General features: G+C 43.1%; 1 protein-coding gene across 2 annotated transcripts in view; it reads right to left on the bottom strand.

The window, feature by feature from the left end:
- Nucleotides 1–3,311: 3,311 nt before the first annotated feature.
- The window catches only part of GEMIN8 (gem nuclear organelle associated protein 8), a 62,104-nt gene continuing 37,989 nt past the window's right edge, over nt 3,312–27,426 (bottom strand). For both annotated transcript variants that reach the window (XM_083174290.1, XM_083174289.1), the window contains exons 2-4: nt 23,219–23,255; nt 18,445–18,895; nt 3,312–4,676 (exon numbers count right to left, since the gene is read on the bottom strand). In XM_083174290.1, the coding sequence (XP_083030416.1) occupies nt 4,420–4,676; nt 18,445–18,895; nt 23,219–23,221 (711 nt within the window). In that variant the 5' untranslated portion in view covers nt 23,222–23,255 and the 3' untranslated portion in view covers nt 3,312–4,419. The remainder of the gene's footprint in view (nt 4,677–18,444; nt 18,896–23,218; nt 23,256–27,426) is intronic.

Below are 27,426 nucleotides of genomic sequence, written 5' to 3'. Positions count from 1 at the left end.
ACTGCCTGCCCACACACACTGGGCGGCTTTGTAGCTGAAAGCAGCTAAAATAATGAAACTGAGCTTCTTTCATCTCAAAGCCACGCAGTGTGTACAGGCCTTAAGATAGGGAGTATATAACGAGAGTTATGGTAGACCTACCTTAGGTTAACTCTCCTCGTGGTTCATGGTACCCACAGGGTGACATTGGAGTTGTAAGTGGTTCAGAGGACCGTGGCACCAATCAGCGAAGCTTTCATGTTTCCCAGGATGCATGGCTCATCTCCCATATAACCCCGCCTCCATGCCTAGCTCATCAGTCTGAAAACCCTCTCTCTTTTAGTATGGCAGTTTCAAGCAACACGCCGTCAAAGACAGGAGCTGAAGGTCTGGATGTAGACAAGAACCCTGACTGAGCAGGTCCGGTCATAGTGGCAACCTGAACGGCTGCTGTATTGACAGCTGTTGTAGGTCTACGTACCAATGACGTCGAGGCCAGGCAGGGGTTATCAGAATGAGATCCCCACCTTCTTGTTTGAATTTCCGAATTACTCTGTTTATTATAGACACCGGAGGAAAAACATACGGAAGATGAAAGTTCCAGGATCCCTGGACCTCGACCCGTACACTAATGTTTTGTTGTGGTGATGGGACACCATGAGATCCACGTCTGGAAGGCCCCAACTGCTCACCAGAAGGGAGACCACTCCCTAGATGAACGTCTTGCCGACTTAGAAAATCCGTTTCCCAGTTTAGAATTCCTGGTACGAACACCGCTGACAGTGCCAGTAGGTGTTGTTCCACCCAAGTTAGGGTGGAACAACATGGCTACTGTGCTGTGGGTTCCCCCTGACGGTTTATGTATGCCACTGTTGTTGCATTGTCTGACCTGACTTGTACTGATTTGCCTTGAAGAAGATCCTGTGAGCGAACAAGAGTGTTGTACACTGCTTGAAGCTCCAGGACATTGACGGACAGGCGTGTTTCCAGCTTGGACTATACGCCTTGCAAGGACCGGGATTCTACTACCACTCCCCAGCCTCGTAGGCTGGCATCGGTAGTGGCAATCTGTGAACCAGAAAGGAAGTCCCTGGTTCAGGTGAGGCAACTGTAGCCACCACTGGAGAGATATCCAAACCTCGGGAGTCAGTGCCATGAATGTGGTCCTTATGCGCTGTTGTCCGTCCCATTTCCGAAGGATCAGATGTTGGAGGGGGCGGGAGTGAAATTGCGCCCACTCGACCATGTTGAAACCATTAGACCCACAATTTGCATTGCCAGATGGATGGTCTAGGGCTCTGTAAGAAAAGGCGTATCCTTCTTTCCAGAGATTGACACTTGTTCCCTGGTAGGAACAATCTCTGTGTCTGGGAGTCTAGACAAGCACCCAGGTGCCGCATCTGATGTGACAGAGTGAGGAAGGACTTCTCCCAATTGAGGAGCCAACTGTGCTGTTGGAGATCAGCAATAGTTGTTTGTAAATGTGCTAATAGCACTTCCGGTGACTTTGCTACGAGGAGCAAATCGTCCAGGTAGGGAAATACGCTGATCCGCTGGAGATGCAGATATGCCGCCATTACTGCCATCACCTTGGTAAACACCCGAGGGGCAGTGGCCAAGCCGAATGGAAGGGCCTGAAATTGAAAATGGTGGGGCAGAATCGCAAACCAGAGAAATCTCTGGTGTAAAGGAAGTATGGGTACATGTAGATATGCATCCCGTACATCCAGGGAGACCATGTAATCTCCCAGTTCTAATGCTAGAACTATTGTCCTCAGGGTTTCCATGCAGAATTTTGGCCCCCTGCCAAATTTGTTGCGTGCCTTCAAATTTAGTATGGGCCTGTAAGTCCCATTTGGTTTTGGGACTAGAAACAGGGTGGAGTAAAAATCTATCCCTCGCTGGAAAACCTAGAGTGATAACACAGCAGTACAGTATGTGACTAAAGAGGATAACCCTCTAATTCTTCTGACTCAGAAGATGTGAAACAAGGGACAGTAATAAGCATGTACAGACTAGCACAAGTCAGTATACACAGTATAATAGCTGGGGCAAATCTATGCCACTGCACCCCAATCAACCACTAAGCCCCAAAGAACCAGGGTAATATGGGTGTCTGTAAAAGTATTCACAGCTTGTGGACTGTTTTACAGGGGAGACTAACCCAAACACTCCTGAAGACTAGCTGCTGCTACATGCTCAATCTCAAGTGTCTCTGAGAAAGGAGTAGGGTTTTCAATCAGCTTGAGGACTAGACACCTGTAGTGAATAAACGCCCAAAGCCGGGGGAGGGAGCTACAGGCTGGAACAGCCTCCCCTGTATGCTGATCTTCCCCCACCTGGTTCTAATGAGCCCTGTGCAAAATGAGTGATTACACCCAGCCTGTGCTCAATGCCTTGGTGGTCTAGTGGAGTCCCTGCCGCAAGCAGCAGTGTCCACGCCAGCTGCTGCAGCCCATCTCCATGCTGCACAGCAGGACAGCGATTTAGAGAGCCTTACCTGTCCCTGTGCTCCCGCCACGCTGTCGGAGGCTACCAATGTCGGGCGGTGCTAGGCGCCGGGCTCCACCTCACCGCATAACCCTCTTGAACAGGGTCGTGGGGGAGTTTCGGCGCCGGCAGCTCCGGGATGGAGCTGTTGTCAATGTGACTGACTGTGCAGGCAGCCCAGCAGCGGTAACGCTGCACAGTGTAAAAAAAAAAAAAAAACTTCTTTGGGATTGCCTGCTGAAAATAAAAGGTGCTTCAGCTACCTGCTGGCACCAACAAAAAACTGATGAGCTAGGCATGGAGGCGGGGTTATATGGGAGAGGAGTCATGCATCCTGGGAAACCTGAAAGCTTAGCTGATTAATGCCACGGTCCTATGAACCGCATACAACCCCAATGTCACCCTGTGGGACCATGGAACCCGAAGAAGAAATTACAGATTGGAATGTCTTCACAACATACAATTGATCTATGTGTCAGTTTAACAGTGTTAAGAAAATTAGACCCTTTGGTTATACAGTACATTATATACTAGTATTGATTCAGCAGTGACAAACCACGTATTCTTACCTTCGATCTGCTAGAACTTCTTTATAGAAATGACCACCTTTGTATCTAATTCCTCTACTGAAGTACTCCATAAATGTGATCAACTGTATTACTTTTTCTTCTCCATTCTTGTAGCTTTCCATAGTCTTCACTGAAAGTCACTATACTGTATGTGCACGGAAACGTAATGCAATTAAAAGAAAGTCTGACATTTTAACTATAAAATTCCATGATAGAACATTATCTTCTACACAGATAGTAGTGCAGTAAATAAAAAAAACTTGGATTACGACCTTTGAAATATTCATTTATTTATATTATTCAATACAGACTTGGAGACAAGATCAGCTTTTTTTATTCAGCAACGTGAAAATGTTTGTATGGCCAAAGGCACAATGTGAGATAAAAAGCATCATTCTCCTTCAGTATCACTTGTTACAGAGAGTAATCCAGATCAGAATGTTCCGATTCTCTCATTCGTAGAATCTGAATTGACAATTAAATAACGCACATGGGAGAACTTGGGAGGGAAGTGAACAGCTTCATTCTATTTCAGCAGTAAATTGCATAATGCACTGAAATTACAGATATAAAATGAGTTATGCTGTTAAGGGAATAAAACAAAACAAAGAATAGAACAGAGCATAAGCTAATCAACATGTCAAGAACATATACCATACAGCTGGCCAAAACTAATTTCAGAAACATAAAAAGCTAATAAAGTACTTATACATCAATATAAAATTATGATTTACGAATGAACAATATGCAGTAAAAAAAAAAAAACCCACTGAGCTTGCATATAAGATAAGAATCTAGATACACATACATAAACAGAAATTTGGGAGGTCATTTATTAATGGCATGGCTCAATTGCCAAATGCAAATAAGCCTGCCCTTCATTTGTTACTTGTCATATTTATGGCTGTGGACAAAATCCCAACACAACTTGAAATTGCATTTGAAGGGAAAAAAAAAAAATTCATATACACCATATGTTACATACAATGCAGGCATGTTTAACCTGTGGCCCTCCAGCTGTTGTGAAACTACAAGTCCCATCATGCTTTAATACATTTTTACTATTAGCCAATGCTAAAACTATTCAAGGCATGCTAGGATGTGTAGTTTAACAGCTGGAGGGCTGCAGGTTGGACATAAAGTCTAGGAAGAAAAAGCGAATATAAACATCCTTTTAACATAAAAGGTCTACAAACATAGTGAATGAAATATACAAGAAATATGCAAAAACCAACCAAACTTATACATTTAAACAGTGCATCAAACTATTGCTGTAGTAATGAAGATTGATAAAGAGCTGTAGGAGTTAAATGGTATGATGAATATGTTGGTACAGCTTCAGTGTCTGAGGCTATCAATGTGTAGCAAATGTTGAAAAGATTTATAATTTTAATGGGATGATTGGCCAGTACTTTGGTTGCTTTTTATCACAGTGTCTATCAAAGTTGAGCTGCATCGCCGTTTCCATGCCTTGGATTTTAGCTGCCTCTTCTCCATAAAGTTTCTTCATTTCTATCCTACGCCTTTCTCCAGGCCTCTCGGAAGGAGGCTGCGTTGATCTTTTTGTGGGGATGTGCAGGTCATGACCTGCATCTATATATTGTTCATGCATTTCCGCCTCAATCTGTTGCTGCCTCTCTGAAATAGTGAAGAAGTGTATAAAAGTAAAAAAAAAAGTTATTTAATATTTTATTTGTTTATCATTTCATAGAAAAGGAATCCCACCTATTCAAAATGTACACATTTTCTAAACTATTGTGACTGCTTTAAATTACTGTGAGCATCAACATAATTTGCCCAATTAAGAAACAGACCAGATGGTGCAGAAATGAGGGGCAGTCACGAGGGTATACATTTTAATGCACATTGCGGAAGGGACAAGTGACATACAGAAGTAAAGTTAAGGCCCTCATACACTAGGCTTGTCCTAAAGATAAGTCGGACCGGATTTCCCCGGAATTTCCATAAGATTTGGCACTTGATGTGCAATTTGTTTTACATGTGATAAATCGGGTGGAGGGAGCCGTGCGCAAGGAGAATAAAAAAAATAAAACCTCATAAAAATGAATGGGCATCCACCTCCCAGACACTCAGCAGCCACCTATTCACTTGTAGTTTTTTTTTTTTTATAATTCGCCTGCTGCTCGGCTCCCTCCCGCATCGGATGCAAAAAAGCCCCCGCAATGTGCCACTGCACATAAGATTTATCGGTACTTGTGTATTTGCAGGGCGCCCAATTTACATACACACTGCAGCTTGGCAAGGCACCTCATATCCATTTCGCCTCCCGCACCAGTGAGTAACCAGTTACTCACTACCCCTCCAGCCGCCCAATTTACATACGTATGGCACCGTAGGAAAATTTTCCTTAGTTAATCTTTAGTGCACACCTGCCCGTGGATTGCATCGCATGCCATTTTCGATGCGATGCAATATTTAATTGTATAAGCACCCATGCGATGAGAGGTCATGGTACTTCATTTTAAAAGCACCCATGCACACCCCCACTATCCACATCACCCTGAAGCATGGAGAGCGCAGCGAGCCCCATGAGGGGACTCAGTGACACGTCCTCCTGACTTTTTCATACCCCCACTATCCACGTTGCCGTGGACTTGATTTTATAGAGTGTGGCGAGTGCCGCGAGGGGACGTTGAATCCATGTAAATTAATCCGCTGCACCCGCCACACTTTATAAAATCAACTCCACACCGACGTGGATAGTGGGGGCATGAAAAGGTCTGGAGGATTCATAACCGCGTCCGCTTGCTACGCTTTGGGGGTGATGTGGATAGTGGGGGTGTGCTAAATCGCATGCGATCCGCGGCAAGGGTGCAGTGCATAAATTAAGCAGTGAAATCGCATCGAATGGCACGGAAACCACGTGCGATGCGATTTCACTATGCAGAATAGCCCACTAAGCAAATAGCTTAGTGGGTGCCCTGCTAATACACAAGTACCAATTTATCTTATGTGTAGCACATATCTCTGGCTCCAATCTGATGCGCAAGGGACCATGCATTGGATCAGATATCATACACATGCGATTTGGGACGATTTCATGGCCCGATCCAGGATGAAAACTGGGCCCAAATCTCAGTGTATGGCAGCCTTAAATGTTAAAGTCTTGAAAAAAAAAAAAGCACATACTGTGTACATCAAATTTAGAAAATAATCCGCAGTTGGAACAAATCCACAGGAATCCAGCAAGAGCAAAATGTATAAAACAGTGCAATCTAAAAGTAACAAAATTAAAACAAACTCCCGTTGTTCCACTGCATCAACTCAAAGCTTAGAAACCATAATAAGATATAAGGAAGGGTAGAAAGAAACAGAGGGGCAGATGTATTAAGCCTTAACAAGAGATAAATGCAAGGGTGATTAAGAGAGATAAACATCCAGCCAATCAAATCCTAACTGCCATGATACAGGCTGTGTTTGAAAAACGTCAGTAAGGAGCTGATTGGTTGGACGTTTATCTCTCCTTATCACACTTGAATTTCTCTCTTGTTAAGGCTTAATACATCTGCCCCAGAGTCTGGTGGTTTCCCAATTTGTAACCATAGTTAGAAAGGTGTTCCATTTTTAGGACCTCCAATATGAGCCAAGAAATGAAGCAAAGCATTATGGTCAGGGGTCTTTAATGTTAGTCGGGTCCTTTTCAATGCATACTCGGCTTGGCAGTGACCAGCAGTAAGGAAGGGGTTTGGGGATCCTGCATGTATTTCCAACTATAGTTTGTCACCAAGTCGCAAATGTTTTAAAGTTTGGTGAAGTGAGTAAGTGGTAGGTGACAACAGCAGCCAATCAGCTCCTTATTGTAAAGTTACAGGCAGGCTTTGAAAAAGGATAGTTAGGTGGAGACATCACTCAATAAAAGTGGGAATTTTATCATAGCACATACGGACATTAATGATCTTAAAAGACTATGGATCAATATTACACATACCACCATTCTGCCAAGTCGAAAGCTGGGCATGCACTGGTCTCAAACTATGGGGAGCCAACGAACAACAAGACTGCTGACAATTCTACTGATGACCACGGAGGCTGAACCTCCCTTAACAGAATTCAGTTTACCAATATGTGGACATAAATTATACAGGCTTCTTAACTACAAGCAGAAAAGTCAGTACCAACTACTGTTTGCGTCCAAACAGCAACAATTGAATTGCTCCCTCTATGCAATATATGAATACATGTGAGTTTTAGTGATGACTATGTTAGAGAACTAACACGGCACAGTTGTAATAGATGAATTAACAAGATCTGGGTGTGAAACCCCTGTATTAACAAATTACGGTATGACTCACAATTTCCGTGGTAAATGCAGCAGATGCACAATTTAAGCTTACAAAACGGTGATGAGGGGGAAGCGGGAGGTGGGATGTGGGAATGTACAAAATCTCTTGTATCGCAAGTGCCAGGTTGGAAAAAAGAAAGCATCAAGTGGAAAAAATGAAGAGACACTGCCAAGCTATGAGCCAAGTCCTGACAACCCAGTTTCTTGCAGTAAAAGTATTTTGCTTTATTTTCAAATATGTTTTCATCAGAATGAATTCTCTGCAGACAGCTGAACTATTACATTCATTTGACTGTTAACAAAACTCATATTTAGGAGAAAATGCAGGTACACTGGGTGCATTAGTACTCAACAAAAATGAGTAAAAAATAAATAAAAAGTAACAATAAGCATTCAGTTCAATAGGGTTTTCATGGACTTAGAGCAGGCATTCCCAACCACGGTCCTCAAGGCACACCAACAGTGCAGGTATATATCCAGGCTTGAGCACAGGTGACTTAAATAGTATCTGAGGGATTCTGATTAAACCATCTGTGCTGAAGCCTGGGTATCACTAAAACATGCACTGTTGGTGTGCCTTGAGGACCGTGGTTGGGAATGCCTGACAGAGGTTGTTTAATTGGAAAGACTGAATAGTAATCATCTCCCTAATAGCAACTAAGGGTTCGATGTATCAACCAGGGTTAAGAAGGGAAAAGTGCATCAGTGGAGGAAGTGCCCATAGCAACCAATAAGCATCAACCTATCATTTTATATAGTGTACTTGACAAAGGTTTCCTCAAAAGCTTATTGGTTGCTATGTTTATTCAAACGATAAAATAGAAAATCGGCAGGATCAAAGACTTGTGGAACAATGGTGTGGCATACATAACACTAAGATATTAATATAACATGGTGATTTCCGGAAATCTGAGCCGACTAAAATGCTAGCAACCATATGTGCCCAAATGGAGCTATATTTCAATAGTTCTATTGCGCGCTCACAAAGACACGTAATCTCTACAGTCAACCATTAGAAGACCTCATACTGAGCAGCTCCAGGCTTTCATCATGGAAGGCTTATAGAATGCCACCTTTCCAATCAGACATCTTGTCAAATTTCTGCAGTGCTTGAACTGCCCTAGTGACCTGTAAGTGCAGTTATTGTGAAGTGAATGTTTAGGAGCATTGACATTTTACCTGCAAAGTGGCATCGAGAGGGGGGGCAGCCTGTCCTCTCCCTCCCTGTGTGGGTGCGCAACCACGCCTGCACCCACTAACAGGGGCTTGGCCACTCCCCCTTTTTAGTGGCTACGCCCCACTACTTTATTGGGTTCTGGCCAACCTGTCGGCACCCCTTCCCACACACACTTACAGAATGGAACTTTCAAGACCTGAAGAGCCAGGCACCAGTTGGATTGCTGCAAATGCGCATTACAGTGATAAATAACAGTTCATTGTCTGGCAGTTTGACCGATTATTCCGGGTTCAGAGGTTTCGGTTAGACAGAATTGTATAGTGTGTATCCATCTTCAGTTCCAGTGAAGGAAAACCGTAACGATATGGCATTGGGTTTCTAACTTTGTGGTAATATTTTGTGCAAAGCTCTTTCGGATGTTGGCATGACACAGACTACGTGAACAAATTGAGGTCTTCCTGGTTTAAGGATTTTGGTGAGGAAGAACTTGACTGCTTGCATAGAACATGGCGATGAACTTTACATAACATATCTTCAAAATGTAGTGCAGCCACTATATCAGAAAAATGGCAGGGGGCCTCTATAATAATGGCCAAGGTTTATGAACAAATTGGTATCACTGGCACACAGAATACAGACATTCAAAGCCCCCAATGGATTTTATTTACACACACACACACACACACACACACTTTGGAATAAAAAGGAAAGCGGAATTTCACTATCAAAAGTGCCTTACACTGTAATAATGATATCCTGACAACTTAGTGGTTAAGACTCTCTTGTATCTTAAGATGAATTTTTTTTTGGTACTTGTTTCCTAGCACGGCACCCCCAATTTTGATTTTATTACATCTTATACAATCGCATGCAATATAGCGACATGCGATGCGATCTGATTTTTAATTGTACAAGCACCCTGATGGGTGCTTTTAATGTTAAATGCACCCCCATTGGCAACGCCACTCCCACTATCAACGGCAACCCGAAGCGTGGCGAGTGTAGCGAGCCCGTGAGGGGCGGCGGTACGCGTCCTCCAACCTTTTCATACCCCCACTATCCAAGTTGATGTGGAGTCAATTTCAGATAGTGTGGCGAGCGCAATACTTTACATGTATTGCGCATCCTCTCGCCACGCTTCGGGCTAGTATTCTGCTTCGCTCATCATGCTTCGGGCTTGGTGGCTCACTGAGCTCGCCACACTATCTACAATCAACTCCACACCGACGTGGATAGTGGGTGTATGAAAAGGTCATGCTTCAGGTTGGTGTTGATCCTGGGGGTGGCGTTGACTATGGGGGGCCATTTAACATTGTAAGGACCCATCAGGTTGCTTGTACAATCAAAAATCGTAATACGATCCATTGTGTGGCATACGATGCAATATTTTATTGTACAATATCGCGTCACATCACATACCATCGTATATCTTATTTAGTGTAATGGTATACGATGCGATGGGCGCCGTGCTAGGAAACAAGTACTTTTTTTTTTTAATAAATAGAGTTGAGAAAAAAAAACTAACATTTTTGCATGTAAAATATTATTTCTGATACAGTTTCAGGCAGGTAAGTGTTTTAGGTTAAAAAGATCTATATATCTATCAGTGTCAAAATACCAGTTTTTGTTAAAATTTTATCTCAAATAAATGGCTAAATAGCGGTTGTGTAAAGCAAGAAATGGTGGTTTGTTGATGTGATGGGCAAGAAAGAAGAAAAATAAAAATGACCCTCCTAAATGTATGATTTCATGAATAATTTTTTTTTATTTATTTATTTTACTTTTGACGTACTTGAGAGATAATCATGATCAAAAATGTCAGTTTAGAGTTTTGAGGGAAAAACAAACAAACAGTACTGGTTTCCTAGCACGGCGCCCATCACATCGTATACCATAAGCCTTACAATGGTCTGCGATGCGATGTTACGCTATGGCACCCGATGTTATACAATTTAAAATCTTATACCATTGTATATGGCATACAATGCAATGGTAAACGATTTTAAATTGTATAAGCACCGTAATGGGTGCTTACATTGTTAAAAGCACCCCCACGCCACCCACAGTATCAACGCCAACCCGAGGCGTGGCAAGCGCAGAGAGCCCGCGAGGGGCGGCGGTACGTGTCCTCCGACTTTTTCATACCCTCACTATCCACGTCGGCGTGGTGTTGATTTCAGATAGTGTGGCGAGTGCATCGAGAGGACGCAGAATACATGTAAAGTAATACGCGTGCGCTCACCACACTATCTAAAAATCAACTCCACGCCGCCGTGGATAGTGGGGGTATGAAATGGTCGGAGGACGTGTACCGCCGCCGCTCGCCATGCTTCGGGTTGGCGTTCATAGTGGGGGTGCATTTAACATTGTAAGCACCCATTAGGGTGCTTATACAATTAAAAATCATATAGGGGGGCCAAAATCGCATCGCACGCGGCTATATGGCATGCGATGCGATACAAATGCATAAGATGCCATGCAATTGAAAATCGTGGGCGCCGTGCTAGGAAACAAGTACCAAAAAAACACTTTCCAAATTCATTGTGTTGTATAAGCCTATATATGTATGTAGGAAAGGGAATAAAAACCAACACACCACTCCCAACTGTAGTTCAATTAGAGCTGTTATGGCGATTTAAAAATATGCTGGTTGTGCCAATTTTGACAGTTTTAAAATTTTACATATCTCATGCCATTTACAAATCATGGCTATTTCAATAAAGTTTTGTATTTTTCCTACACTACATATATACTCTCCATATACTAAGGGGGGTATTCAATGTTAGGCGTGCTCCCGCAGCCATCTCCCGACGGGGGAGATGGGTGCGGGGCCCTATTCAATGCGGTCTTCCCCGACAGCATTTAACAGGGGTTCTGCAGAGAAAAGCTGGAAATAGGCGAGCTCCTGGCCGGAGCGCGTCTATTTTCGTTATCAACTCGCGGCCACGCCCCCTTCTCGCCGCTCGGGACATTGAATCCCGACTGCCGAGCTCCAGGCGAGCAAAACAGGACAGGGGCACGGCTGTCGAGCTTGCTCGACAGCCGTTCCCCTGACATTGAATACCCCCCTAAGTGTTATCAAAATGTGAGCGGATGAGATAAAATCTGTGTTGATTTGACACGGAAAACTCATACAGGTTGAGTATCCCTTATCCGAAATGCTAGTGACCACGAGAATTTCGGATAAGGGATTTTTCCGTTTTTTTGGAATATATATATTTTTGGTACTTATTTCAATAAGGCATACAATCTATACAATTGAAAAGATTTTTAATTGTATGTACAATATCGCATCTTATGGATCTCATCTTATGGATGTAATAAAACCCCCAATAACCATTGTTAACGCCACCGGCACTATCAACACCAACCCGAAGCGTGGCGAGCGGTGGCGGTGCGCGTCCTCCGACCTTTTCATACCCTCACTATCCACGTGGGCGTGGAGTTGATTTTATATTTTATATATAAGCATGGCGAACCACCGAGCCCGAAGCGTGGTGAGCCCCGCGAGGGGACGCGGACTACTTCACATGTATTCCGCGTGCGCTCGCCACGCTTCGGGTTGGCGTCAATAGTGGGGTGGTGTTAACAATGGGGGCATTTCACCCATGAGGGGGGGGGGGGTTAGCAATTAAAATTGGGGTTTTGGGGGCTTTTTGCATTGGAATAAATGTAAAATTGGGTCTCAGGGACCATTTCACATTGATTCCAATGTAAAAATCTCGCAGATTGCGTCTATTGCATCGCATGCATCTTATGCCACACAAACACATAAGATGCATGCAATGCTTGCGATATCGGCCCAACACATACAATCTAGATCGTGGGCGCCGTGCTAGGAAATAAGTACCATATATTTTTTAACACCTGGTCCCCCGGCGGGCTTCAGGATCTTCTTCAGCAGTCCCAGGGGTGCATTGCGCAAGTTTGCAGGCGTGGCGGCGCACCTGCGCAATGCACTCCTGGGACCGCTGAAGAAGGTCCTGAAGGCCGCCGTAGACATCGGGAGACTTGGGAGTATGAAAAAAGGGGGCAGCAAAAAATAAAAGATCCGAAATATATATTAAAAAAAAAAAAAACCTCACGGTTTTTGGACTATTTCGGATAAGAGATACCTGGATACGGGAGACTTGACCCGTATATGTAAATATAACACATACATACACCAATCAACTTAGAAATGGATATTTTTTGCCATTAAGTACTCAACTGATCAAACCGTAAACTCCTATCGCCCAAACAGATGGATGAAAGTTAGGTGGTAGTCGGTCTCCTAAAAAGGTCAGCTATTTGTTATACATGGATGTAATCCATACACATACATACATACAAATAATACTCGTGCCAAACTAATAATCCTCAAGTGAACAAATTCTACAATAGCAACTGTATAAAAAGGTAATAAAAATAAATAAATCCGCTACACAGCCTGTCTTTTAGGCACATATACAGATGTGTCCACGTACATCTTGGTTTTACTGCACCATGTATGGCACAATATGGCACACCTTGGACTCTGCAAAAGTCACGCTTTGTAATTTTTCTAAAAATTTGCTTCTCTAATCTATTACTTCATACAAGTTCTACTGCTTCAGAAATTTTTTAGACCCTATCTACTTGCTACATTTGGAAAAACAGCTAAGCCGTGTTTTACATGTTGTGACAAATTGAGAAAAAAAGCCAAGATGTATGTGGCCACAACTGTATATCCAAACAAAAGCAATATAAACACCAAATCATAAAATATTTAAGCAAGTAGTGTAAAAAAATAAAATATATATAACACAATACATTGCCTCTTGGGAATGTGGTGATAAAATGGTCAATGTATACATAACTCCACCAGGGAGACTGTGGGAACAGATCTCAGTCTCAAAATTCTATTAAACAGTAGGGTCTACATCATAAACAAACAAAAACAAAAGATCATGTGAAAAACCACCATGTCATGTCTCATACTAAGCAAATATTCTGCTGTTACCTAGATATGGCTGACTCCAGGATGCTATGTTATTTGGTACAGTCCTACATACAATGCAGACAGACATTCTACTGCATTTTCAAATTTAGAAAAAAAAAAAAAACTCCTATGATTGCCAAAACTTTGATGCAATTGCAATTCTAGATTATCATGACTCTGAATCTGTGACTAACATGAGTAACTCTGATCGGTACTTGTTTCCTAGCACGGCGCCCAGATTTTCTACGTACGGCACCGTAGGGAAATCGCATCGCATGGGCCATTATATGCATTTGACACCACTATATCGCATGTCCCGCAAAATCGCATGCGATTTTATAGGGTGTGCAATGCCATGACATTAGTTATACAATAATATTATTGTATATCCCAAAAATAGATTTAACAACCCCCCCCGCTATCCACGCCACCCCGAAGCATAGCAATCGCAGCAAGCCCCATGAGGGGCTGTGGAACGCATCCTCTGAATTTTTCATTACCCCACTATCCACGTCGGCGTCGAGTTGATTTTATATAGTGTGGCGAGCCCCGCGGATTACTTTACATGTATTCCTCATCCGCTCACCACGCTTCGGGCTCGGTGGCTCGCCACACTATATAAAATCTACTCCACGCCGACGTGGACAGTGGGGTAATGAAAAAGTCGGAGGACGCGTTCCACCGCAGCTAACCACGCTTTGGGGTGGCGTGGATAGTTCGGGGGTGCGTTAAACCTTTTCTTTTGGAACATACAATCATATAATTGTATAGCTAATGTCATGGCATCACACACCCTATAAAATCACATGTGATAGCATGCGATTTTGCGGCAGATGCGATGGCCCGGTGCTGAGAGAGCATTGAGTAAATTACATAGGAAAATCGCATCGCCCTAAAATGGCCCATGCGATGCGATTTCACTACGCAGAATAGCCCACTAAGCAAATAGCTTACTGGGGGCGGTGCTAGGAAACAAGTACCCTCTAATCTTACTCAGACTTAGGGGGATATTCATTCACCGGCGAGCATCTTCCGTCGGGGAGATGCCCGCCGGGCCCTATTCAATGCTGTCTTCCCCAACAGCATTGAGCAGGGTATCTCAGCAGAACGAGTCCGACATCACAAGCTGTCGTGCTCGTTCTGCCGAGAACGGCCGGGAAGTGACGAGCTGCCGGCTGCAGCCCGCCTCTTCCCGGTCACTCCTTCTCGCTCCCCGGCAGGCGGGACATCAAATCCCGCCTGCATATTCTTAGTCGAGCTGACCGAGAGCGGGACTGTCATGGCGGTCGAGCAAGCTCGACTGCCGTGGCTCTCACATTGAATACCCCCCTTAGTCACAAGGGGAGTTGTGAGACCAAGGAAACCGAGTGCGACAGTCCTTGGCCTTGTCATGCCTGTGAATTAGGGGTAACTTTCTTCACAAATGCCGGGAGGATGCACCTTTCTGCGCATGCCTCTGCCTGTCAATCACAAATAGATATTTGCATTTCTGCGATGCAAGTGCAAGAGCAGGTATGCACATGCGCAGAATGGGTCATGTGCAATTTCCCGATAAATAAGGCCATCTGGACCTTCTATAGTAGCCCACAAAATGCAGGCATAGGCGTGATTCTAGAGTTATTTCTAAAGCAGCAATAGGTGAAGTGGTAAAACTAGAATCACGCAGTGACAACATAGATCAACATGGATAGAGCAAAGAAGTCATCTTTGTAAGAGTATCCTGCACAGCAGATAGGTGACATACTTCTTCCAATATAAATGCCAACTCCAGAAGCAAAAAAAAAAAAAAGGGGGGGGGGGTCTGTTTTTTTTTTTTTTGAGGGCACCAGCATTCTGCGATTGAATTAGGAACACAGAACATCGCTGCTAGTCAGAGGGATTTCAATTGTCTTCTAAAAACAAGCACTACATTAACAAAATGTACACGAGGCCCAAAAGGCAGTTTGGGAGGAGAGAGGAAATTTGGCTCCATGATGGAACATGCTCTCCAAGAGACTGACAATAAAATGTGATGTCAGGGAAGAACGATGATAATTTTTAGCAGCAAGTACATAATTATACAGCAAATAACTACATTATTAAATTAATCCATGATAGCACTTCAATGACACGCAGTTAAAAACATATGTTCTGCTTTGAATGAAAACGTAAAAAAAAATTACAAAAAATAAAGAGGGGAAGAGATATTTAGAGAGCTGTGGCTCCATGTTACCAAGTGTTTCTACCGCTTTTGTTTTCCCAGAGCTTCTAGTTCTCTCCTACTTGAAGAGGCCCTATTGAGTCCTGTCAATAGAGCCTTTCTAAGCACTCTGTACTGTTGTTATGGAAACTTGAAAGAGTGGGATTGCAATGTTTTAAAGGGAAGCTGAACACGATGATGTATTGGGAGAAGCAACAGTGATACCAGAAAGCACACACTGTATCACCAGAGTGTAAGGTGTTCTCAGATAATGTATTGGCTAGAGAGGGTGATTTTTTTTCTTCTTCTTTTGGCAACAAGACATCTTTACAACATTACGCACTGCATGAGTATATAGGCAACAAACTAGAGAATATAAAAAAAAAGAGAATAAATATATATTTGCACTAAGCATGAATTATGTGTAGAGGATGCTAATGCAGTAATATATATATATAGGGTCTGGAGGTTGTCCGGCACTCACAATATATAATCAATGGCGTCGAGGTGCCTTCCTGAAATATGTACACAGATACAGGTATCCTGGGTCCTTGGCAGGGTCCCCTGGAAGAAGGCGGCACTCTCACGACTTTTTGTAGGGGTTTTAATGTAAAAGCATAAAGTGCACAAATAGAAACAAGCATCTACGTTTCAAGACCCATTGGTCTTTTCATCAGGACGTGCGTTGCTGAAAGTGCTGTGTGCAAGTGGAGAGTAAAGAAAGAAGGAATATATAGGTCTAGTGTCCATGTGTCTCAAAAACACTGCCATCTGTTGGCAGCAAGTGAAACTACATCTACTAGCTTTCAAAGCAGTAGCTTTAACCACGATGTATGATTGGAGCATTAGACTGCCTTAGAAGTACAACATTTCATTAATTATTAATATCGCAAATAACTGGAAATATGTTACTGTCCCCAAGTAATTCAGAGGGCCAATGTGCATTGAGTCTTAGTTTTTGTATTGGGACAGGCCTAGGGGTGGCACTGTTGCTCACCCTGTTCCCCTAGCATTTGGCTTCCACAGTGCCTAGAACAGCACCCCCCAGAGAGCAGCAAGGGACATCCTTAGGATGATCCAGGAACTGACCACCTCCCTGCTAGTCCCATCAGCTTTGCCACCTCTTTGTGACTTCACAAATTGTGCTCCGCCACAGACCTGCTATAGATGAAATAGGCTACAAAAAAATGTTGTACGTATGGGCCAAAAATGACCATCTTTTTTGTAGCAAAACCTGAAAGGGATCTAGAAAATATCTAGAGGGAGAGGCAGAAAAAAAAATGGTCAGGAGACAGTGTGCGAACCTGATTAGCCTGGTAACTTACAGACCCAATTAGTGCTGTTCAGTGCTCAAGCAACTGTGCTTGGGATAAACAGCTAGCTTTGACAGTACACAGACACCACTGTCTGATATATTAGCACATATTTCAGATATCATTGACTAATTCCGTTTTATCTACTGTATGAGTGTTTTTCCCAAGCATATTTTGTGTCCCTTTAATAATATGTGTTCTTGTTGGTCATGCAGACATGATTGTACACCAAGAAATATTGCAGCACCCTTTATATATTCTGCATTTAAATAAAATGCTAAAAAAAAAAAAAAGTTAAAGTGTGCAGTTTGCTTACCAAGGAATTAGAAGCTATAAGTTTCACTAAGGGTCAGACGTGTCAAGATTCAAATAGTGATAAAATGGAGAGTGATAAAGAACTGGCCAATCAGCTCCTACCTGTTATTTTTCAAACCTAGCCTGTAAAATGGCAGGTAGGAGCCATTGGCTGGTTGTTTATCCCTCTCCGTTTTATCACTTTGTAAAGCTTGATACATCTGGCCCTAAGGGAGATATGTACAAAGTCTTGGAAAGTGATAAAGTAAAGAGATAAAGCACCAGCCAAACCACTACTACCTCTCTCAAATGCTTATTACATATGACCCATTTTAGGTGCTGTATGCTACATGAAGCTTTTAAGTAAATTACAGCATTTAAATAGGACCATCAAGCATTTTAAAATTACAGTATGTGTCAGAGAAAAACTTTATATAAAAAGCATAGTAAAAAATTTTTCCTCCAGCATCCACTGCAGCCTTCAGGATCATCTAGGAGACCGCAAAGTGGGGACGTGCAGCAGCAAGATCTCAGCATTCAAGTCAGCTGTGCGGTAACCGGATCTGTGCACATTTGTTACCTGCTTTTTCTTTACCACATGACTGTAAGCGGCATCTCAGTTTCTATGATAAACTGCCCTCTGCTGCAGCAGCGTCTCTCTAAGTGCTCCTTAAAACTCCTTAGTGTTTTTAGCATAAGTGGAATAACACACAATTGTATTACCACTGTATTGAGCACCTGTCCCTAGAGGCCGAAGGTTTCTGTCAAACAAGGTTTTTATGCAAAGTGACCAATGATCATTTCCTAAAACATTGGTACCTACAATATTGGTATCAATTAGGACAAATGAGGATCACACTGTTACCTTAACAACAAAACCTCTCAGATTATTATTTAACATATTTCTATGGCGCTTTTTGTAATTTTATAACCAATTTTAAAGGTATATCTAATAAAAATTTAATTTTAAAATACTGAATTTAGAAGCATACACCAGTTTGTGATTCAAGGGTGCCCCCATCAAGAGTAATCTTTTTCCTCACTTGGAAACCAAAAAAAGACATACTGAAGGATGGCAGCTTGAAAATGGTCAAACTGACTTAGAATAGAATATTGTATTCTTCCAACTTTATACAATGTAAAAAGTTAAGCAATGTACATTCAAATGATTGACACATACTTAGCTCCTCCCGGTGTCTCTCTGTTTCAGCAAAGTATTGCCGCAGCTCCTCTGTGATTTCCATGTTGCTCATGTCGCATTCAATTCCTTCCTCATCAGAATCAGATGATGCATCAGCTTCCTGTTCCATTGCGCACTCTCTTTCCTCTGCGCTGGGTGCTTTTAAACAAGATCCCTTTAAACGTGGAGGCTCCCGATGCGGCATGGCTTGCTTTGGTGGCCTTATATAGTTGCATGGTTGAGAAGAATCTCCACCCTCCCAATCAGCATAACGACTATTTTGATACATATGTGCTGGGTACCAGGGTGGATAATAGATGGAGGACACTGCAGTTCTATAAGCTCGCTTGTGTCTGTATAGCCATTGCATTGCTTGCCTGTAATGCTTCCAGTATCTGGAATACACTCTGCCTGCATACCAAGGCTCCGCTTCCTGATGCTGTAAGCTTGCCTAGGAGCAAAAGCACATCATTTACAGAAATATATATTAATTACAATATTAATGTTTTTAAAACACCACGTGCCTGTTATACAGGTGTATATAATAGGACTACATAAATCTAGACTTCAGGAGCCACTACTTTAAGGCTTAGGTATAGGATGGCCCTTTTATGGATGACAAACAGAAAGCTCTCAAATGTTAGATGTCAATAGTATTTTGTTAAACCCATTTGCTACCTGGAATATGCCCAGCCCCTGCCATATTCCCATAGACTAATACATATACAGGCTGCGTGCCATTTGGCTTCTAACACGTCGTCCTCTGGTTGGAAGGAGAAACGCTTCCTCAGCAGATAATGCACCACGCATCATTGTTTAATATATGCACAGCAAAAGCTTTATAAAGTTGGACTTTGAAACAGAAGGACATCAGAAAAATTGCTTAGCTAGTTGGTATTCTGGTCAAGCTTCTGTCTGCCTTGTGTGTCTATCTTGGCAACTAGGGCATTAAGGAAGAGGGTCATGTAGTGGTTACAGGTTACACAGTGGAGGGAGCATTCATCTGGTCTGCTTTATAATTAAGTGTTGTGTGGTCACTATTCACTGCATTAGGGTACACTATATAAAAATGAAGTTATAAATATATATATGTGCAGTGTCTATGAGGACAGCTTAATCTGCAAAGGTTGATTAGTAACAGTCAGTTCATTTTTCAAACTATGCAGCATGTGCTTAAGATATGAAATATAAAGATTTTGATATGTCCATTAATCCATGTAGCACTTAACATGGCGGTGGAGTTAAATTTTGCAACAAGGATACATTGATTGGGAACGGTACATCACATCCACCATCATTTTAAGTTATTCCTCAAACCCTCAAAGATGCCAGGGAAAAAGTCTGAGGTCTATGCTCCAGTAGCTGGACAATGTGTGTGCAGCCAGGCAGTACTGTATGCAGAACTGAATGTAATTAATTAATAATCTTCTATATGATAAATGAAAGCCACATTACTTCTATAGGTATAGCAAGTTGTTTAACAAAGAAACACAAATCATAACTGTCTTGCTCAGCTTTAATCAGCCTAAATTGTGATTGTCAGATCTATTTAAAAGAAAAAGGAAAAAAAAAAAAAGACGAAGACACAATCCCTTGATTCTCACTTATAGCAAACATTATAACTTCCCATATGTCCAAGAAGCCAAAACAAACTTCCTGGATATCACTTGGGACCACTAACAAAACCCCACAACACATCTGCTTCTGCAGCTGTACACCAGCATAACCCATCATTGAATAAAATGTGCATATTCACACAATTAAAACATTTCGTAGAAAACTGGAAATGCTCCAGAGTCAGATATTGGGCACAGTACAGTGAGTTTCCTCATTGTAATGCACATAATTTAAATGCAAATAAAAGGCCACTTTATAATATTGTTTTGTAAATTATGTTGAGCACTAAATGAATTCCAGCACTAGTCTCACAAAAATTAAGAGTGAGATGCTCACACGGGAGTTGGGAAAGATGCATTCTGTGGGAAACCGGAACATTGCTTCCTGTTGCATATAGGGAGGTGAAATGATATTGTTCGGAACAGTCTTAAGTACAAGCAGGCTTGAATTGGCCATTAAAGTTTCCAGATGAGCTTTCTGGTTGCCTCAAGGAAATGGACTTAAGCCTACTTTATTGCCCTCGGTTATCAATAACTAATGAAGTCCATACTCTAGGTTATGACCAACAAATAGTATAATATTAGAAACAAAGAACACACAAATCGTCTCATGTGAAGTTGGTCTCATATTGGACGGAATTTACAGTCAATAAAACTGCCAATAAATTGCCCATTTGTCACCCATATATAGAGCCGAGCCATGTGCCTAGTTTACATCAAATACAATGATGTGGCCTACACATGGGGCAATTTCAGACCATTTTCTAATCAATCTGACTAGATCACTTACAAAATTACCCATAACACACTGTGTGGGGGCCATAGCGATAGCAATGTATGGCCCTACACATCAATATCAACGGGCATTTAAGAACCAACATGCAGGATAAATCTAGTTTAATTGCCATTCATGGCCAGTGTTCTCACCAGAGAACCCTGGCCCTGATCGCCCTGACTATGAAACAGTTCAGTCCCGCCTCAACCCTGCGTGTGCAGTCTGTTCAGACCGCATAAGCGAACCGGCAATATTGCCGATTTGCTGAGCTTTCACTGCTCCAAGCACTGCCTCCTCCATAGTGTGAACGGGAAATGGGTCGCTCAACCTGATTAACCTAGTCACACTGCACAGCGCCGAACCGGTAAAAACACTTTTTTTTTTACCCAGTTCCTATTGCTGTGTTGCTACCGGTTAGCTGTAACCGGTATCCCCATTCGCATTGCACCAAATACCGGGTCAAACCGGCATGAACCCGGTCATTTTGTGCGATGTGAAAGGGGTATGAGTCTAAAAGGTGCTCATACACAGGTCCGACTTGTTTGAGGGAAAAGTCAGACCTGACTTCCAATCAACTTCGCCATACTAATCCTCTGCCTACTGCTGGCAGCCAGAGAGAGGCCAGCGGGGAACAAACTGTAGTAGTGGTGGGCAGGAGGTTTCAAAATTCCCATTTATATTAATCTTGAACTCAAAAACATCCACATCTTATAATAAAATATTATACTCAATATTTAAGCAGGATGCTAGTAGTTATGGGCCTAATTTGAAGGTATGCAAAGCCGATGATGGATTTCCTATGCAGAATTGATCCGGTGTCACTGCAAACAGCGCCCCCTGAGCTGCAGCCTATTTGACAGGCTGTTGCCATTTGGATGCAGGGAGTAGATGGAGATGGGCAGCAAGCCCCCATTTTCTCACAGTGCAGAGGCCAAGGGGCCTGATTCTCTAACCTTCAAAAGTGATAAAATAGAGAGTGATAAACAGCCAGCCAATCAGCTCCTACCTGACATTTTTCAAACACAGTCTGTGACATGGCAGGTAGGAGCTGATTGGCTGGCTGTTTATCACTCTCTATTTTATCACTTTTATACCTTAGAGAATCTGGCCCATAGTCTGTGACTTCCAAGGTAGACGTCCAGGCTATGGAGCTGCGAGGACTAAATCGCATTAACCTCAGGGCTGTGGGAGGCATGTTTGTGAACAGTAGTTGGGAGGGTATGCCAATTCCTGTAGTGCAATTTGGAGGAACCTGTAAGTTAACTAAAAATGTAAATCCTTGTGGAGTGCGAGCAGAAATCAGGGAAACTGACGCTGTTCTGTGCACTAGCAACGCACGAACAGCATCATGGGAGGCAAGTACTGACGCTCTCCGGATTAGCAGTGAGCAGATTAGTATAGCTCCAGGAGCGCTCTCCCAGCACTGGAATCAAACTGTTCCTGCAGACACAGTGAAATGGCTGATGTCTTGGCACAAATTTGATAAAGTTATGTAAAAGTGATGTATTTCTACTATCAACTCTCAATGTATGGTCTATTAAAGTGTGCTTGGGGATTCCTGTGCACTTAATCTTAGCTAGATTAGCTCCTAACCACATGTAATGGACTAATACAGTGGTTTGCAAACTGTGTGCCTTATCACCCTGGGGTGCCTCAGGACACTTGCAAGGGTGCCCTGGGTTGGTGGTCCAGGAACAATTCAAAATTTTTATGTTCAATGTAAGAGGCAAAACCAGTGTTGGTGACTTCCACTCATCATGTGGAAGAAATTGCTCTTGTCCTTCACCACATAATTGAATCTAAGAATGACATACAAACACAAAATTTACTTCATGTAATAATTTTTTTTTAAATTTCTCAATAAGAAACTTGGCCTGGGGGTGATGATATTTTAGGCTGCCATGATACAAAAAAGCTTGGGAAACCACTGGACTAATACCTTTATCTGACTAATGTAACCATTTCTGTCTATTAACTTCAGGCTTAAGCTGGCGACTCATTAGAACGATATCATGCTGAACGCACAATTTTGATGGGCCGTGCGATTGATTGTGTGCACATCGCCAGGTATTTCTTTGTGATATGCGGTCCTGCGGGTAGAGAGGTTGTTCGACTGATCATACTTGTTGCATGTATGAACTGTTGGGATGGGTTGTGATCATACAGCCTGCATCGTATGCAGGTCATTCTAATGTATGGCCAGCTTTACTCATATGGCTGAAGGGCTTGCACATGACCAGGTGCTGCATCTAGAATCCAGCACTTGCATCCGCAGCATTAGCATATTTTCACATTGATACTTCATCTCTGAATCAGGTCTTATGTACTAATGCACCTCTCTAATAGACCCAAAAAGAACAATTGTACATACTCTTATACTTACCATATTAGATGAATGATTTTAATGTGCTCTCAAATACCTAGAAATAGAAACAAATTGTATAATTTAAATACAGCTGTAACATGATAAAATAAGCCAAACGTTGAAACTCATGTGCCCCGTATTACACTTTATATTGATTGCATTCAAACTGCTCAGTGACCTGTTTTGGTCTATTTTGATAAGCAAAGCATAAGCCATCAAGCAATATTACTTAATGGAACAAGATTTCAGAAACATTTTTAATGTAGTTTCATATGAACTGTGGAAAACTGGTGCTTAAATCTTGGTTAGGTCTTGTAGCTAGTATCATGGTCTGAACATTGAGTTAATGCATCCCCCCCTAAATTCCCTACACAGGAGTTAATCTAATCAGCAGGTAATTAACCCACTAGCATGCTTTGCACATTGGCAGGTGCACTGCATAGATTAACATATTAAAAATGTACTTTCAGCAAACTTATTTAGAAAAAGAAACTGCCAAATGCAGTTCCATTGCTTTTAACTAAGTAGAAATGAAAACATACAAAGAGGCTGAAAAGTCCAAGGCTATACAGCAGGCATTCCCAACCACGGTCCTCAAGGCACACCAACAGTGCAGGTTTCTGATATCCAGGCTTCAGAACAGATGGTTTAATCAGAATCCCTCAGATACTAATTAAGTCACCTGTACTCAAGCCTGGATATCTGCAAAACCTGCACTGTTGGTGTGCCTTGAGGACCGTGGTTGGGAATGCCTGGTCTACAGTATGGAATCGGCTAATTTAATGCTAATTGAGGGTGTTTTCTTTCTTCTATAAGCAAAGCAGTTTACTACACATGCGCAACTAGGAAAAAGGACCCGTCATCTATCGGAAAACACATTACCCAATGCAATTAGATACAACACTGCTACAGCATAAGCCTCCTTTTCATTTGGATAAACCTTAACCTTGGATTCTCTAAAGGCCCCTATACACTAGGTCAGGGGTAGCCAACTCCAGTCCTCGAGAGCTACCAACAGTTCACATTTTCCAGACAACCTAGCTGCTGCACTCATTACTCACTGACACATTTTTAAAGATGCACAGGTGGAGCTAGTTCACTTGTGATTCTGTGAGGAAATCTGGAAAACATTAACTGTTGGTAGCTCTTGAGGACTGAAGCTGGCTACCCCAGCACTAGGTCAACTTCTCCAAGCCGGAAAGTCAACTGCGATCCCCTCAAGCTTCCTGTGCAGGGTTGCAAACAATATATCATATCATACGCGATAAAAGCCAAGCCTAGAATGTGATTCAGCAGACTGCTTCTGCAGTCCAAATTGCATGTATATCGCCTAGTGCAGTGATGGCTAACCTTAATCTCCAGCTGTTGTTGAACTACACATCCCAGCATGCCCTGCTACAGTTCTACTATTTGGCCATGCTAAAACTAATGCAGGACATGCTGGGATGTGTAGTTCAACACCTGGAGTGTCAAGGTTAGCCATCACTGGCCTAGTGTATGACCAGTTTAACTCTTGAAAATTCATGGAAAAAATTGTGAAATGACAATAGACTGGCAGGTATCCTATTTTTAGTTTTTTAAAATTATTATTATCTCTTTATGGGATGGTAATTTCCTGTTCATTACTTTGTTAGCCATCTAATTATATAGAAAAAAAATATATATCAAATTTTCCAAGCAATTGGTGTACAATTAGCTGAAAATATCAATTGATTAGTTATACTCCTATGAAGTATCTAAGGGCCCCCATACACTAGGGCGACTTGTCCTTAGGACAAGTCGCCCCCGACTTCCCCGGCTGCTCCCCGGGGGAGCTTGATTAGATTGGCACTTGATGTGCCATTTTTTACATGTGATAAATCGTCTCGATTTATCACATGTAAAAAACCCGGGGAGCAGGGGGGGGGGCTACAGAGGTGGGAGCAGGGGGGCTGGGGACGCTGCGGGGGACACGTCTGTGTCCCCCGCTGCTGGGGACGCTGCGGGGGACAGCGTCTGTGCTGCGAGGCGGTAGAGGGAGCAGGGGGGGCTGGGGACGCTGCGGGGGACACGTCTGTGTCCCCCGCTGCTGGGGACGCTGCGGGGGACAGCGTCTGTGCGGCGAGGCGGTAGAGGGAGCAGGGGGGGCTGGGGACGCTGCGGGGGACACAGGCGGCAAAGCCGGGCAGGGGGAGCCGGCCGGGAGCTGTCAGTAATGAATAAAAAAAAAAGCCCATACAATGAATGGGCAGCCTGTGATTGGCTGCTGAGCGCTCTCTCAGCCAATTGCTGACTGGCTGAGAGAGCGCTCAGCCAATCACAGGCCGCCCATTCATTGTATGGGCTTTTTTTTTTTATTCATTACTGACAGCTCCCGGCCGGCTCCCCCTGCCCGGCTCTATGCCGCCTGTGTCCCCCGCAGCGTCCCCAGCCCCCCCTGCTCCCTCCACCGCCGCGCCGCCCCACTAGGTCCCAAGTCGGGTGGTCGGACGTGCAGCAGGTCCGACCACCCGACGCAGATCCGATGCGCACGGGACCGCGCATCGGATCTGAGGGGACATCAAAACTAGCCGATTTTGGTCCGATTTCGGCCAGATCCGACTGATCTGGCTGAAATCTGACCAAAATCGGCTAGTGTATGGGGGCCTTAAGGAAAGGGGGGCAATTCAATTTATTTGTTGGATGTTAGATTCCAGCCTAAGGGGTGGTATCCAATTACCCCTGAAAAAAAAAACTTCCGTTTTTTTTCACACCAATTTTTTTTTGTTGGGGCTATTCAATTAGATTGCCTGATAAAACACATATTTTCTCCTAAAAACACACAGGTTCAGCCAAATTGGTGCGTGTTCACATTCAGACAAATTAGGTAAATGATTTTGATTAAACCAATTTATCTGAACAACATTTTTTGCAGCATGCATTACCAGATAATGTTTATACAGCATAAACCATAATTCGGCTAATCGCAGGCATTTTTGTGGGGAAAAGAAAAGACCACCACTAGACAATTATCTAAAGCAGGGGTGGGGAACCCCCGGTCTGAGCGGCCCGGTGGGATTGCCGGGAGTCAAGTACAGGGGAATTCTCACGAGAGGTCGATAGCTCTTGCGAGATTCCTCTTAATCAACAGCAGTCGGAGACTTACAGTCATGTTCAGCGGCAGGCGCAAGGGCGTGGGACGGCTGCAGCAGGACAATTTGTAAAAATAGGATTTTGGGTACCTACCGGTAAATCCTTTCCTCGTAGTCCATATGGGATACTGGGTTATACTATGGGGATAGAGATCCTCCGCAGGAGAGACAGGCACATTAAAGCTTTCAGTGTGGGTGTACTGGCTCCTCCCCTCTATCTCCCTCCACTAGTCAGTTAATGAAAAACTGTGCCGAAAGAGAGCTATGTGAGGAGGTATGTGAACAATAACATGGTGAGATTCTCACAGCACACCCAAACCAAAATAATAAACATAAAAAAACAAAGAGGTGAATCATAACAACTTCTGAGTTCACCATAATCCTTGAAGAAGGTCAATATATGACAACAGGGCAACAAGCCCTAACCGTGTTAGTAACAGTGTCGTTACAGCAGAAAGCCGCACAGAGGCGGGCTCCCAGTATCCCATATGGACTACGAGAAAAGGATTTACCGGTAGGTACCCAAAATCCTATTTTCTCTACCGTCCAATGGGATACTGGGTTATACTATGGGGAGGTCCCAAAGCTACCAAAACGGGCGGGAACGTGCTGAGTCTGCTGTAGAACCGCTTGTCCTAACTGGGAATCCTCCCTGGCCAGAGTGTCAAATCTGTAAAACTTGACAAACGTGTTACTCCCTGACCAAGTTGCGGCCCTGCACAGCTGCAGAGCCGAAATCCCTCGGGCTATAGCCCAAGAAGTCCCAACAGATCTTTTGGAATGGGCCTTCAATGCTGGAGGAAGGGACAACCCAGCCGATGCATAGGACTGTTGTATTGTGCATCGAATCCACCGGGCTATGGTCCTTGTAGATGCAGGAGAGCCCTTCTTTTGCGCATCATACAAACCCACACAGAGGTCCGCGGCAGAGATCACACAAATTGCTTTGAACATAATAAGAGGTACTGTTCTCATTATTTTCACTGGTGCAGAATATCTCCTGCAAGCCCCTTTTTACAAAACAAGGAACACTTTATTGTATTGGATATATATCCTTCAACTAAAAACCATCCTAAATCAATTTAACCCTTTGGAGTGTAAAGGGCCGATACCAAT

This window comes from Crinia signifera, chromosome 2, assembly GCF_055691185.1.
Source record: "Crinia signifera chromosome 2, ASM5569118v1, whole genome shotgun sequence".
In the NCBI taxonomy this organism is placed as follows: Eukaryota; Metazoa; Chordata; class Amphibia; order Anura; family Myobatrachidae; genus Crinia; species Crinia signifera.
Note: the sequence above shows the minus strand (reverse complement) of the source record. Positions and strands in the feature narration are given on the sequence as shown.